Source organism: Thamnophis sirtalis, unplaced genomic scaffold, assembly GCF_051295495.1.
Source record: "Thamnophis sirtalis isolate CommonGarterSnake01/CBP01778 unplaced genomic scaffold, rThaSir2_p1.2 scaffold_1, whole genome shotgun sequence".
Lineage (NCBI taxonomy): Eukaryota > Metazoa > Chordata > Lepidosauria > Squamata > Natricidae > Thamnophis > Thamnophis sirtalis.
Genome location: NW_028261381.1, coordinates 95204934 through 95218766, shown reverse-complemented (window position 1 = coordinate 95218766; position 13833 = coordinate 95204934). Strand labels below are relative to the sequence as shown.

General features: G+C 40.0%; 1 protein-coding gene across 2 annotated transcripts in view; it reads right to left on the bottom strand.

Annotated features, from left to right (window-relative positions):
- The window catches only part of TPCN2 (two pore segment channel 2), a 43724-nt gene extending 30471 nt beyond the window's left edge, over positions 1-13253 (bottom strand). For both annotated transcript variants that reach the window (XM_087719167.1, XM_087719162.1), the window contains exons 1-7: positions 13003-13253; positions 7639-7700; positions 6310-6386; positions 4831-5008; positions 3421-3537; positions 1627-1733; positions 298-370 (exon numbers count right to left, since the gene is read on the bottom strand). In XM_087719167.1, coding sequence (XP_087575293.1) covers positions 298-370; positions 1627-1733; positions 3421-3537; positions 4831-5008; positions 6310-6386; positions 7639-7700; positions 13003-13162 — 774 coding nt within the window. In that variant the 5' untranslated portion in view covers positions 13163-13253. The remainder of the gene's footprint in view (positions 1-297; positions 371-1626; positions 1734-3420; positions 3538-4830; positions 5009-6309; positions 6387-7638; positions 7701-13002) is intronic.
- Between the last annotated feature and the right edge of the window lie 580 nt (positions 13254-13833).

Here is a 13833-nt window from a genome sequence, read left to right as displayed (position 1 = left end):
TCTTTAGTTCTGCTCTACCAGGGAATGTAAGATGCAGGAAAGAATCGTGTCTTGTAATTTTACTGACAATGTGACAATGGTATGAATAATTATCAAGTAAAATGATGAGCAAGGGGAAAAAAGTTGCCCAGATTTATCATAATGTTATGCCTAACACATGACATGGGAGAATTTACATTTCAGGGAAAAATATTTATTTTTTAAAAATTATACCTCTTTTTATACATCTATATTTATATATAAGCAACTGTTTTGTCCTATACAAAGAACCAAGATTTCATTACATGTGTTACTTACTTTTGTCCGAGCAAACAGCAGCATGCCAAACATGGTAAAGAGAAACAGGTGAACAGCTAAGAGCAGCATAACACTATTAGGGAGAAAATATAATGCAACATTATTCCTTCATCACAACACAAGACATATGTAGGGAAAGAGATGCCACAGACAACAGTCAGAAGTTTTATATATATATATAGAAGAAAATGTGTCAAATGAAGAAAATAAGTCAAATGCATCTAAAACTAAGAAAGAGGTAACACTACTTTAGTGAGCATCTTCAAGTGGCAATGAAGAATTTTTCACACGTGAGAGCAGACTGTATCACCAAAGTCTCAGCTGCAGAAATCTTACTACCAGATGAACAGGAGAACGTCATCACTGCCGCTCTTTGCAGCATCTTCATTATTCCAGCACTAGTTCCAACCAAAATGTATTCAGCTTTCCATTGTTTTCTTTCTCAAATGTTAGTATAATGTGAAAGAATGTATTTATTAGAAACTGGCAAATACTAGGGATGTGTGTTTTGAAGGTCCATGTTCTCACTCAGGCTTCCTTAAAAAGCAAGAAGCGGAGTCTTGGTCCCAGCAAAACCTCTTTTATTTACACGACTGTGAATTCCTTTCATTCACAGTCAGCAAGGCTTAGCAGTCTTTCAGGGGAATATTTATCTACATGAAACTTATCTCGTTTGGAGAGCTGCCAGATAACTACTTTCCAAACGCAGGGCAAGGAAAATCTTGGCACGGAGTCTCTTATTGTCACAAACAAAACTTTCCACTCTTGAAACAACTGAATGAACAAATTGTTTTCTGCAAAAGCCCACTCCCCATTCACTAATCTTTTGTTTCCTATGGGAGGGGCCAATCACCTCCAAGGTGCGGCTTTACTCCTAAATCGACCCTGCTTTCTTAGTTGTTCTTGTCTTCTGGCAGCTCTGCGCATGTGCACACTGGGAACAGGCTCCAGCTGTCCCTCTGCCTCACTGCTGTCTAGCTCCCTCTCTGCCTCCAATGCAGAGCCCTCATCTGAGCTTTTCTCAGCCCCAGGATTGGCCCATGCTCCTCCCCAATCTCCTCATTGTCGAACTCTGCTGCCAGCTCCACTGGCGGGCCACAACACTGGAATATTTGAGGGACCAGTAGATCATTTGGCTTTTCCTCAAACTACCCAAATTCATCAGCTTTTGGAGTTTTCCTGAAGGAAATCTTCCAGAATAATAAGTGTTTGTGGTGTTTTACTTCTGGAAAAGTGCTCAATTATTGCCATGATAAATGTTGCCCAAATTTCTACTACCAAAATATAAATTTGGCTTATCTCTAGCAGGCATTACATATTGTTACATACCTTGTAATTTCTGGCAATGTTCTCTTGATGCTTTTTAGTGTTTTTTTCATCATTGAAGAATTCTGGAGAAGGAAGAAAGGTCGAAGGATACGTCTTATCCTCAGGTTCTAAAAAAAGAAAACATTTAGTAATGACCACAAAACCAGAACAACACCTTTACATTAATTCTGCCATTAATTCAACAATCATTATGTATGACTGCAGTAACCACAAATTCAAATAAAACCCATGATCCTTCACCCAATGCAGTCATCTGACTAACAAATGGACAAAAGAAAAGCATCAAACTTCATTCATCAAGTGGCAAAGCCTCATCCAAATCTCTCTATTGCACAGTAAGAATTAGGGAGAAACCCCTTGCAGAATTAATTTTCACTTGTGACCCTCCTAAGTCAAAATCAAGATTTGTCGAGTCCTAAAAACTACTGCAGAATAAAATTATCTTAAAAAGCAGATGAACGAGCCCATCGAAATGAAAATCTGCTTTCTGTATAAAGAGCTATTGCTCTGTACATAAGTTAGTGTGGTTGATTGTTTTAACTAAGTTATTAGCGTATCAGTTACCAGATACATTTAACATTTTTTAACTATCCTGACAAATTTGCATAGGATATGCATCTTCTGTGGCCCTCGACATGCCAAGCTAAGGCACATGTAGCTATCAAGCATATAGTATTGGTACAGCTTGGAGACAGGTGTACTGGAGTATGTTGGAGAAATTGCTGTGAAGATACAGCATAAACAATGGAAGGAGAGAAATTTTGAGATTTTGAGATTTTATTAATATTTGTAGGCCGCCCTTTTCCCTGAGGGGACTCAGGGAGGCTCACATAAAATCAGGGAGGGGGAATACAGACATTGACATAGAGACATATAATAAAATAGTAAGCAACATACATTCATCATTCGGGAGGGGTGGCTATCCTTATCCCCAGGCCTGACGGGCTAGCCAGTTCTTAAGGGCTGTGCGGAAGGCCTGGACGGTGGAGAGGGTACGAATCTCCACGGGGAGCTCATTCCAAAGGGTCGGGGCTACTACTGAGAAGGCCCTCCTCCTTGTAGTTGCCAGCCGGCATTGGCTGGCCGATGGAATACGGAGGAGGCCTAATCTATGTGATCTTATTGGTCGCAGGGAGGTAATTGGCAGAAGGCGGTCTCTCAAGTATCGAGAACAGAATACCATGATTGGAACAGTGACCCAGAAGGCTGACTGATAGTCTGACATTGCAAAATTTTGTTACAGGGTCTACTTGCTTCTTCTCTAAATGATATCATTTACTGGTTGCTTAATATCATCACCTTTCCTTTCATGAGAATTAGCACAATTTTTTAATCCATTTTCTCCTCGCTCAGTCATCCGTATGTTTTCAGTGTGGTTTAATAATTAAAATACTTCAGCCTGGGAGATCAACGATGTTCCTTGGATAGTCCTCAATAACGAATCTAAACTTATCTTGCAACAGCATAAGGAGGATAAAATAATTGTGGAAGGTACAATCACATATATCATTCTGAGCTTCTTAGGGGAAGGACAAAATTAAAAGGATCATATTATTTGTTACTGCTGTTGCAATTATCATCATACATATTTATTACAGAATTCAGACCGAGGTCATGCTAGTTCTAAGTTTTTCATATGTAAACACAGAATACAAACTGACGATAGCAGGTATATAACCAAGCAGCATTAGTGTTTTATTTGTTCCAATCCCATATCGAAATGGTCATGGGCCATCTCTGAATCCATAGATTCCCTACCTCCCTGACATTCATCCAAGCATCCACACGCCTTACTTCATGACAGGAAGAACTCAGTGAAATGCTCCAGTCTACAAGGGAGATGAGCAGGACCAGGATGTAGGCCATTAACCACTTGGTTTTCCGAAATTCTTCCCATCCAATTAAGTAGCTCTAGTGAATCAACATATTTGAATATTAGTTAGGTTACTGTTCATAAGCAAAAGGATCCAATTTCATAATATTTTGGTAAATAGTCAAACCAGCTATTAAGAAAATGGAAGATCTGATCATGTGGTAGTTTTGGAGACTATGTTCCCAATCCCAGTCTCTAAAGACAGAATGCTTTGATCTATTTGGTATACATTTATGGGACGAAATATGACATCTATATTCTCACGAAGCATTATACTTGGGCTTCTGAGCAACATGCCATGGGCTATCCTCCAAAAAGGAATGCTTAAAAGATGAAACAAAACCTATATTTAATTTAAGTGTAAAAATTGCATTTAAATTAATTGCAATTGTTATGGTTTCTTTCTAAACATTTAACCTTGTATCTTTCCCTTACAAGAAAGATTACAATTTTGCAGCATCTTTCAGAGCAGTTCTGGGGATTAAACCCAGGATTTGGAACTCACCAAATGGCTGAGAGTTCTCAGATAATATGCCTCTAATTTAAACTTTCAAAAATCAACTTTTCTTGAGATTTCATTTTTGGAGCTGTAAACAGGCACAGAGACTTTAGTGTAATCTTTTCCAAACTTGGAAACCTCTTCCAAACTTGGATTCTTTTAAGATTACAACTCTCAATCAACCTAGGCTGCTAACTTACATTTTAAAACCAATAATCCATCGCATCTGGGAGAATTAATTTGCAATGACTGAAATAATATCTTTGAAACCACACTTTGGAACCCTGGTAAATTGCATAGAAATAAGAGGATATTTGTATCATAATCATCCTTATACCTACCAAGAAGTCCCAGAGAAGCAAAAGGAGCAAATCTATCCTGATATACTCCCTTTTTTTGTATTTCAGAAGAAAGGTAATGATGGGTGACTGGGTGGTTTCTGGATACAGTCATTGTTTACTCAGCTATAACAGCCCACAGAGGGTGCCAAAGAGACACTGCAATTTGTGATGCATCCATCTTTCAGCATCAACCACATTAAATATTTTGCAAAGGACTACAATGCAAAGATATATGGTGTATTTAAAAGGAATACCAGCAGGAGTTAAAGGTGGAACATTTCCAGATCTAGGAGGTCCTAAACCCTTTCTATCCTGCCAGAGTTGAATCATAGACTTCCCCATCCAGACTCTCACAGCCTCCAGAAACTGAGGAAGCACACTGAAAGCATTTGGGCATTTGCTATCTTCTCACCAACTTTCTCTTAAAAAGGTGGAAAATCAGGCAAAGTTATGCAAGACATGATATGACATGTATCTCAGAGCTCACTAACCTTCACAGAGACGTCTACCATAAAGACAAGGAAGCAAAGAAATTCAATGCTTTCAGTCAGGCCACAAGGAGGCTTCCAAGCTTCTGAGCGATACCGCACATCTGATGTGACAGTAAGTGAAGAAGGTGCTTCAATGAAAGCAAGAGCCAGAATTAGTGTAATGGTGAGAATCAAAACCCTGAAAGAGAAAGAAAGTACACGTGTCTGATGTTGATGTTTATTGGTCTTGTATGCCGCCCACTCCCGAAGGACTCCGGGCGGCTTACAATAAACAATAGTAGGGGATAAATAAACAAAACAACACTTTAAAATACACAACAGTCACAGTTTCCGTGGGGCTGGATATTTCGAAAGCTCCCCTGCCTGCTGGAGCAGCCAGGACTTAACGGCTCTGCGGAAGGCTGGAAGGGTAGTAAGGGTCCGGATCTCCACGGGGAGGTCGTTCCAGAGGGCTGGAGCTGCGACAGAGAAGGCTCTCCCCCGGGGAGTCGCCAGCCGACATTGGCTGGCAGATAGAATCCGGAGAAGACCTAACCTGTGAGATCTAATTGGTCTGTGGGAGGTGATCGGCAGGAGGCGGTCTCTCAGGCAACGTGTGGCAATTAAGGAAGAGTAAAGGCCAAAATTTCATTTTCCAAAATGTTTCATGTCATAAAGTGATAAAGGAATATGTGTTTTCTAAAACATTGTTTCATGGAAAAATATAATTCAGTTGGCAAAAGCCTCATCATGTTTTATAAAGGCTCAGCCAATTGTTGCTCATCTGCCTGTGGCAACAGATCACCTGAAGATGCCAGCTAGAGTTGCCAGCAAAGCATCAGGAAATCTATTGTCTTGTCCTATTATCTAGACCCGGGGTCAGTAACCCAGTGTTTTTCAACCTTTTTTGTGCAAAGGCACACTTTTTTCATGAAAAAAATCACGAGGCACACCACCATTAGAAAATGTTTTAAAAAATTAACTCTGTGCCTATATTGACTATATATAAAGTAATTCTCCCACAGCACACCTTACACTATGTCACGGCACACTAGTGTGCCACGGCACAGTGGTTGAAAAACACTGCAGTAACCCATCCCTCTGCTGTGGCTCCCTGTTGCCAGTCAGCTCCACATTTGATAGGGCTTTCAGTTAGTACAGGAAGAGGGAAAAGGACACCACGCTAGGAGAAGACTCTATAGTGGGGGAAACCAGACTTCCAGTCAGCTGCAGAATTGAAAGGAGAGCTTCTGGTTAGGATATTTGTGGCTCTTTGAGTGTTTAAGGTTGCCGATCCCTGATCTAGACCACTAAAGCCTGCAGCTCAACTCGGTCCTCACAGAAACGGCTCATATTTTTAAAAAATCTTTGACAGAGAAGCAATTAGCAAAAAACTAAAATACTGAAAACTAGAAGCAGCAATAAGGATTTGTGGGATTAGAAAAAGCAGCTGATCTACTCAAAGAAACAGAACATCATTGAGGGCGGGGGAGTTCTCACCATTGGCAAACTTCTGAATAATACCACCGATAAAGCCACAAGGAGTTAGAGTCCACACGATGATTTATAGAACGATACTAAAGAGGTGAAAGATAAGAGAGGTGATTCAAGCATCACTTTTAATTTGCTCAAGTATGGAAGTTAAAAGTTTTATAGGTAAACACTATTGAGGAAACATCTATTAATAACTAGGCAAATTTGGGCCAAAGTAGACATTCTGTAAACATGAAACATGCAGTTATGTATCAGTTCTGTTTTAGTTCATTTCAGATAGAGCTTTCTTTTTTACATGTTTACAGAATATTTACCAAAGGCCACAGTTTCTGTGAGTTTCATTTATTTATTAAATTTGCTACCCATCTCGTAAAGAAACAGGGTCCTTCTGGCAGCCGAATGGCTTCTCTGCCACAATTTCCCCATATCGTTTTTTGAAAAGCCCCTGAAGGCAGAGAAAGTCCTGTTAACTGATTGGAAGCCCATTCAATAAATGACTCACTGCTACTAGCAATATCATGACCATTGCTATGCCATGAAGCTATGCCATCACTACAGGTAGTCCTCGATTTACAACCATTCATTTTGTGACTGTTCTAAATTACAACCCTGAAAAAAGTGACTTACTATTGGTCCATACATTTATGACAGTTGCACCATTCTCACAGTCATGTGATCAAACTTTGAGTACTTATCAACCAGACTGTGTTTACGATATTTACAGCATCCTGGGATTATGTGATTGCAACCTGTGACCTTCCCAGTGAGCTCCAGAAACCAGAATCAATGGGAGAAGCCAGATTCACTTAATGACCATGTGATTCACTTAAACAACTGCAGAGATTCGCTTAAGAACCACAATAAAGTTGAAAAATTAAGTGTGACTCATTTGACAGCTGCCTTGCTTAGCAACAGAAATTCTATTCCCAATTGTGGTCGTAAGTTGAGGAGTACCCATATTGTTCAAAGATGTAAAAACACAACATGCACGTGATTTTTTTTTTTTTTACAAACATTCTGAATTATCTGAGGTTATAGATCAGGGGTGTCAAACTCACGACAACAGGTCATCATTACGTGACATATCGCCTTTGCTAAACCGTGGGTGGGCATGGCCAGCACATGATGCATACAGCCCATGGGCCGCAGGTTTGACACCCCTGTTGTAGATGATAAATCTACTCATAAACTTTGAAGTATAAATCAACATTTCAGCAGGAAAGAAGAGTACTGGAGCTTTTACTAGCAGTCTTTTACTTAAAACAGTACACTAGGAGGACCAGTGTGTGTGTGTGTGTGTGTGTGTGTGTGTGTGTGTATCAGGTAAACATTTACCTGAATTGCGTCTTCGATGAATACTACAGCTTGGTTGAAGTAGAGGTCAGGGTCATCAATAACTGCAAGATTCAAAAAAACAATGGTTGTAAAATAATTATAGAATGGCATTCTTTTGTTTATTTGGCAGTGTTCAAACATATTAGCTAACATACCTTAATGATTCAAAGCTATTTCAAGGAACAATTTAAAAAATGAGGAGAAACTCCACACCCTTCTGTTGACTGACATCAAGAAAAAGACAAAGGTAGTCTTGCAATTTTTAAGAACAGAAAATTCCACAAGTTGATCCTTAGGTGTATTTGAGAATTAGGGGGTGGGCAAAGCAATGATTTATACAATGTCTTTTGCATTGTTGATGAACACATGGTTACTTTATAAAAAGTGTAAAAACATGCTGAGATGTGTATTAAAGAACTTTCTCAACTAGCTGTCAACCAAATTAGACCAATTTGGAAGTTTTATGCCCATAATCACCGTATATATTTAAAAGATTTGAACGTTCATGTTCCATATGATTAAGAAAACTTAATCATGTGCAGATGGTTTACTGTTGGCCTCTTCTACAAGATCAAAGGAAATCATATGAAAGAAGCATCATTTGTAACAGAAGATCGCAACAAATTACGTATTACTTCATCTTGTCGCTTTATTCTCTGTAACTTCAGTATATCCTAACCCCAACAAATATGTGTTTATTGGTAGCTACATAACTAGGATAAGTAGATAAGTAGAGCAATTGGTAAATCAGTAGGAAATCACCACAGGAGATCAGAAACATCGCTCTGCTAAAGTATTAAGCAAGACCGTTTCAAACTGTTAGAAACAATTCCAGGAAATACCTCTTATGGAATGCTGAGAATGAAACATCTAAAGAGACACAGTTGAACTCTTGTCTCCCTACAATGTTAATGTGATCTTCTTCTTCTATAGATATGAAAATGGCTGTGTTTCTGTGTGTGTGTGTGTGTGTGTGTGCGCGCGCGCGCGCCTGTGTGTGTGTGTCTCTGTGTGTGTGTGTGTCTGTGTGTATGTGCGTGTGCGTGTGTGTGTGTGTGTGTGTGTGTGTGTGTGTTCCAGCATAACCCTGGAATGTCTCAAGCAATTTCAACCAAACTTGGTACGCAGATGACTTACACTCTGGAAAAAAATACTGTGGGGGGTAAGACAGCCCTAACACCCCTTGGTCTGTGTGTACTGTTAAGATACAGTCTGTTGTCCCTTAAAAAGGTTTCTACTGTACTGTCATAAAAGGGATTCTACTGTACAGCACAGTGGAGCTGCCATGGTAACAGATTCACAGTACTCTACAAGAGAGCTCCCTCTGGTAAGGGGAAATCCAACATTAGAAATTATGTTTGGTCTGGACATTTTCCCTCTATAAATAAATACCCGGGCAACGCCTGGTTAGTTCATAAATATATTCCTAAAAATTTACTCCAAGTCTTAGAGGCAGGATGCATTTAAAGGGGGAAAAGGTTGTTAGACAGGCCTTTATTTATCAAATTGTAGAAAAAAGTGACAGGTAGGGAAACACCTCGTGTCTCCTTGTCCTCTCTGAAAAATAAATTCCATCATCAACAAGGCGTAAACAATAGATGTAATAATATACAAAAAAGCTCCCTGCCAAACTGTGTGGAAAGCTTTAATTTGTTCCAGTTTTACAAGGGAATTGACAGGTATGTTTATCAGCAAAGGAAAAAGTGGCTCAATCTTGTTCCATCTTGTAAAATCATGAGAGACTTTACTCCGTACTAAACTGGCCTATCCTTAACTGAATAATTCAATTGAAAGGCCAACTTCTTTTTCCATACAACTGCTTCCAACTATCAAAATGTTCTATTAGGAAAAGTTTTTGAATGTTCACTTGGAATTTGGTTTCCTGAAAAATAAATCCCTAAGTCTGTATTCTTTGATGACCCACTTCGATGCTGAAAGAGTGTTATCATATGCCATTCAGTCTTCTCTTCTCAAAACTAAACACAGGTAGTTCTCGACTTCAAACCGCAATTGAACCTAAAATTCCTTTTGCGAGGCAATTATTAAGTGAGTTTCCCCATTTTATGCACTTTCTTGCCACATTTAAGTGAATGGCTGCCGTTAAGTTAGTAATATGGTTAAGTGAATTGGGCTTCTCCATTGACTCCGCTTGTCAGTAGGCCGCAAAAGGTGATCACATGACCCTCCCCCCCCCCCCCGGGACACTACAGCCATCTTAAATCAGTCAGTTGCCAAGCATATACATTTTGATCACGTGACAATGGGAATGCTGCAACAGTTAAAATCTGGATTTTCCATTGACTCTGCTTATCAGAAGGTTGCAAAAGGTGATCATATGACCCCAGCAAATTGTGACTGTCATAAATATGAGTCAGTTGCCAAGTGTATAAATTTTGATCATGTGACAATGGGAATCCTGAAATGGGTGAAAAACAGTCGCAAATCACTTTTTTCAAAGTTGTTTAACTTTGAACATTCAAATTTAGTGACCATTTGGTCACTTAATAAAAACTGTTATAAATCAAGGACTACATGTATTGCCCATTCTTTCAATCTCTTCACAGGATTTAATATCTCCTAATTAGCTTCATTGCCTTTCTGAACCTGATCCACCTTCTTTGAATCTTTAAAAGGAAGTAGATCCAACCACTGCAAACCAATTTGGTTTGAAAACTATTTATGTTGTTGCAGTTAAAAACTATATTTGTATTTTGAATTTTTGAATAGCCACATAACAAGGCTAACTTGCAATCATTCTGCACTCAACTACCATTCCAAAATCTTTCATAGGCTGTGAACCATCGAGGTATCATGATTCTACTCATAAGTATATTGATCTTTTAAGTGAAGAATTTTACATCTCATTTATAATTGCTATTTTATTTTCAACCCACTTCTCTAATCTAGAAGCTTCATTTTGCATGTGTTTCTAATAGTAATGTTCCACATTTCTGTAAAGAATTTTATCCATTCATTCACTACTCAATTAATATTTAAAAATAGCATTTTAAGTACAAAATTGTTTTGACTAAGAAGAAATCCTACAGGCATCAACCAATCAGTCTTAAGCAAGTCTACAGCCTTACCATTGAACAATTCTGTGTTCTATCATAAAGTCAAGGTATGTATTGATTGCATTGTGTAAAGGCCACATCACTCTGAAGCCATGATGCCCGTCGTTGCCATTGCTATCCATGTTTCCAATATATGTTAAAAACAATTGTTACATGGTCAGTTAGTGGATAATGGAAGACTCTGGAGTAGATTTTCAGAAATACTATAGGCAAAGTAACTCTTACAGCATGAAAATAAAAGACTATTTTTCAGCAATCTGAAGATTTATTAACAAATTATCTTAATTAGAAAGATGTGATTACAAAAGGACAAGGCTTTATCAGAGTTTCAATAATTATAAAACAGTCACCAAAGACTACATGAGATTGATAGATTGCAATTATAGCGACTGATTCCACCGCAGGAACATCAATTAAAATATAATGTGACCTTGTGTCTTAGATAAGGATTACTTTCTTCAGCAATGTGTGGTTGGTAACACTACTCTTGTGCATGACTTGAACTTCCCAACTGATTACTATGATCTCCCAGTCTCCAAGAGTATTTAGAAAGAGGGCAATTATGTCACCTCTAACAGCAAAATTTATTCTCAATTTGAGTCTTATAGAACATAACACATAACAACAATTTTGTATGAATGCTGTTTTGGAATTAGAAGCATGCAAACTTTTAAGTTGGATGGATGGATGAAGGGGATGGAATCCATAATTCAACACAGCTGAAGAACATCACATTGGGAAAAGGAGAACAAATGTACAGATGCTCCAACTAAAATTTAGCCTTTGAAAGTACAGGTAAGTCCTCTACCTACAATAGTTCATTTAGTGACTGTTCAAAGTTACAATGGCACTGAAAAATGACTTAAGACCGTTTTTCACAATTACAATCTTTGCAGCATCCTCATGGGCATGTGATCAAAATTCAGATGTTTGACAGCTGGTTCATATTTATGATGGCTCCAAGGTCCCAAGGTCATGTGATTTTCTAACAAGCAAAATCAATGGGAAAGCCAGATTCACTTAACAACCGGGTTATTAATTTAGCAACTGCAATTCAGCAACTCTTAAATAACTTTTCTGAGGTTTCCTTTAAAAATGGGATCTGCTAGTGAGGTTTTCTTATCCCCTCTCAGCTTACAATATTGGCTTTGCAAGTATGTAAGTATGTAAGGAGTATAATCTGAAGAAGCAGACTGCAGTGTGAAATGCTCCTGTTCATAGTTTCAGGTAGCTACAGTCTCCATTCTCCTCTAGCATAATCTAGTCCTCCTGTATTCTATTGCCTCCCAACCAACAAATCAGTCCACTAAGCATTTTCAGTCTTGAGTTCCACTTCTGGAGATTTCCCCCCCCCCCTGCCCTTCCTACAAACAGAAATAATATTTTGTAGTACTAAAGCTTTTGAGGATCCCTGCCTTTCCCCACCAAAATAGATCTTAGCTGATGCCTCCCTCTTGTGCGTGAAGAATGCTGTTCTGTTCACAAAAACAACTCAAACAGAGAGAAATAGAGGATATGATTGAAGGAACCAGGTTTTAATCTCATGTCACAGCAGATCCAAAGCATCTAGGGCAGTGTTTCTCAATCTTGGCATCTTTAAGATATGTGAATTCCCAAAATTCCTCTGACAGGTTGAGAAACACTGGAATCTACTCCATAACATCACTCCAGGTGCCCGCAGCTGCTGTTTCACTGCACCATGCAAAAGTGCCCTGTTCCCTGGCTCCATCTTCACAGCTACCAGTCTATCTGATCCCATGTGGTTGCACCTACACATATGTCCAACGGCCAGGTTCATCCCACAGGCTAAATTAACTCAGAACATATCACCTATTGGCTCTGGGCATTAGGTGAACCTGGGACTCTGTTCTGATGCACACATACCGAACTGTTCCATGCAATCCTAAACTGAATCTCTGTGATCCACTCCAGGACCAAGAGAGAAACGAAAGCTCTCAGCACTCCTAATCATACACCTGGGAGACACATCCAAACTTACTTTGCAGTGGGTCTGCAAAATCAAGGCTCCCCCCACTCCATGGACCAGCAATCCCAGTCTCCCTACTTGACCTGGAACCTGGCATCCGATATCCCACCTACGATTTTTAAGAATCGGATCCTAAACTCATTCGAAAGCCCCCGGAGCACTCATTCTGATCAAGCCCCGGCTTGGGAGAGCGGCGAGGGGGTTTGAGATTTCCATCGCCAGCCTTCCTCGGTCTGCAGCGTCCAGCTCCTCCCAGTACTGAGAAGCAGCCCAACAGGCACTCCCAATTGTCCCGGGTCTCACCAGGCCCGCCAGAACGAGGCGAGGAGGCCGCGGACAGGCAGCAGTGTCCATCATCCTCCAGGTCTCCGCTGTTCCTGCCCGAGTAGAGCCGGTGACGCTTGGCAGCCCCTGGTAGAGGAGGTGGCAACAAAGGCTCTTTTTCCAGGCTTCCCTGCTCCATGAATCACAAGGTAGCCAGCGTACTACTAAGCAGAAACGGCGCCTGCAGCACCCCATCCAAGAAAAGTGGCCAGGCCGCCCAGCTTCCGCTTGTGATAAGTAGCGTAGGCACAGCTCCGCCCGCTACACGTGATCGGAGAGGAAAGGAATATAGGTTGTAGCAGCGCCGCTTCTGCTTGTGCGAACTGAAGTTGCGGGGTGAGGCTGGTGATCGTATATCCTGATGCTATCCTGATATCCTCATTAGATATCCTGATGAGGAACATTTGCCTTATCAAGCAATCAATCAGAATAGAGCTTGAAGGGATCTTGAGGTCTTCTAGTCCACCCCTTGCTAAAGCAGGAGACCCAGTACCATTTCAGACAAGTGACTGGCCAGTCTCTTCTTGAAAACTTCCAGTGATGAACCGTTCACGATTTCTAAAGTCAAGCTGTCCCACTGATTAATTGTACTCACTGTTAGGAAGTTTCTCCTTAAATACAGGTTGCTTCTCTCTTTGATTAGCTTCCAGCGGTTGTTTCTTGTCATGCCCTCTGGTGCTTTGACGAATACTTTGACACACACACCCCTCTTCTTTGTGGAAACCCTGCAAATATTGGAATACTGCACCCCTAATTATTTTCTCTAGACTAGCCAAGCCCAAATCCTGTAGCCTGTTGTGATACGTTTTA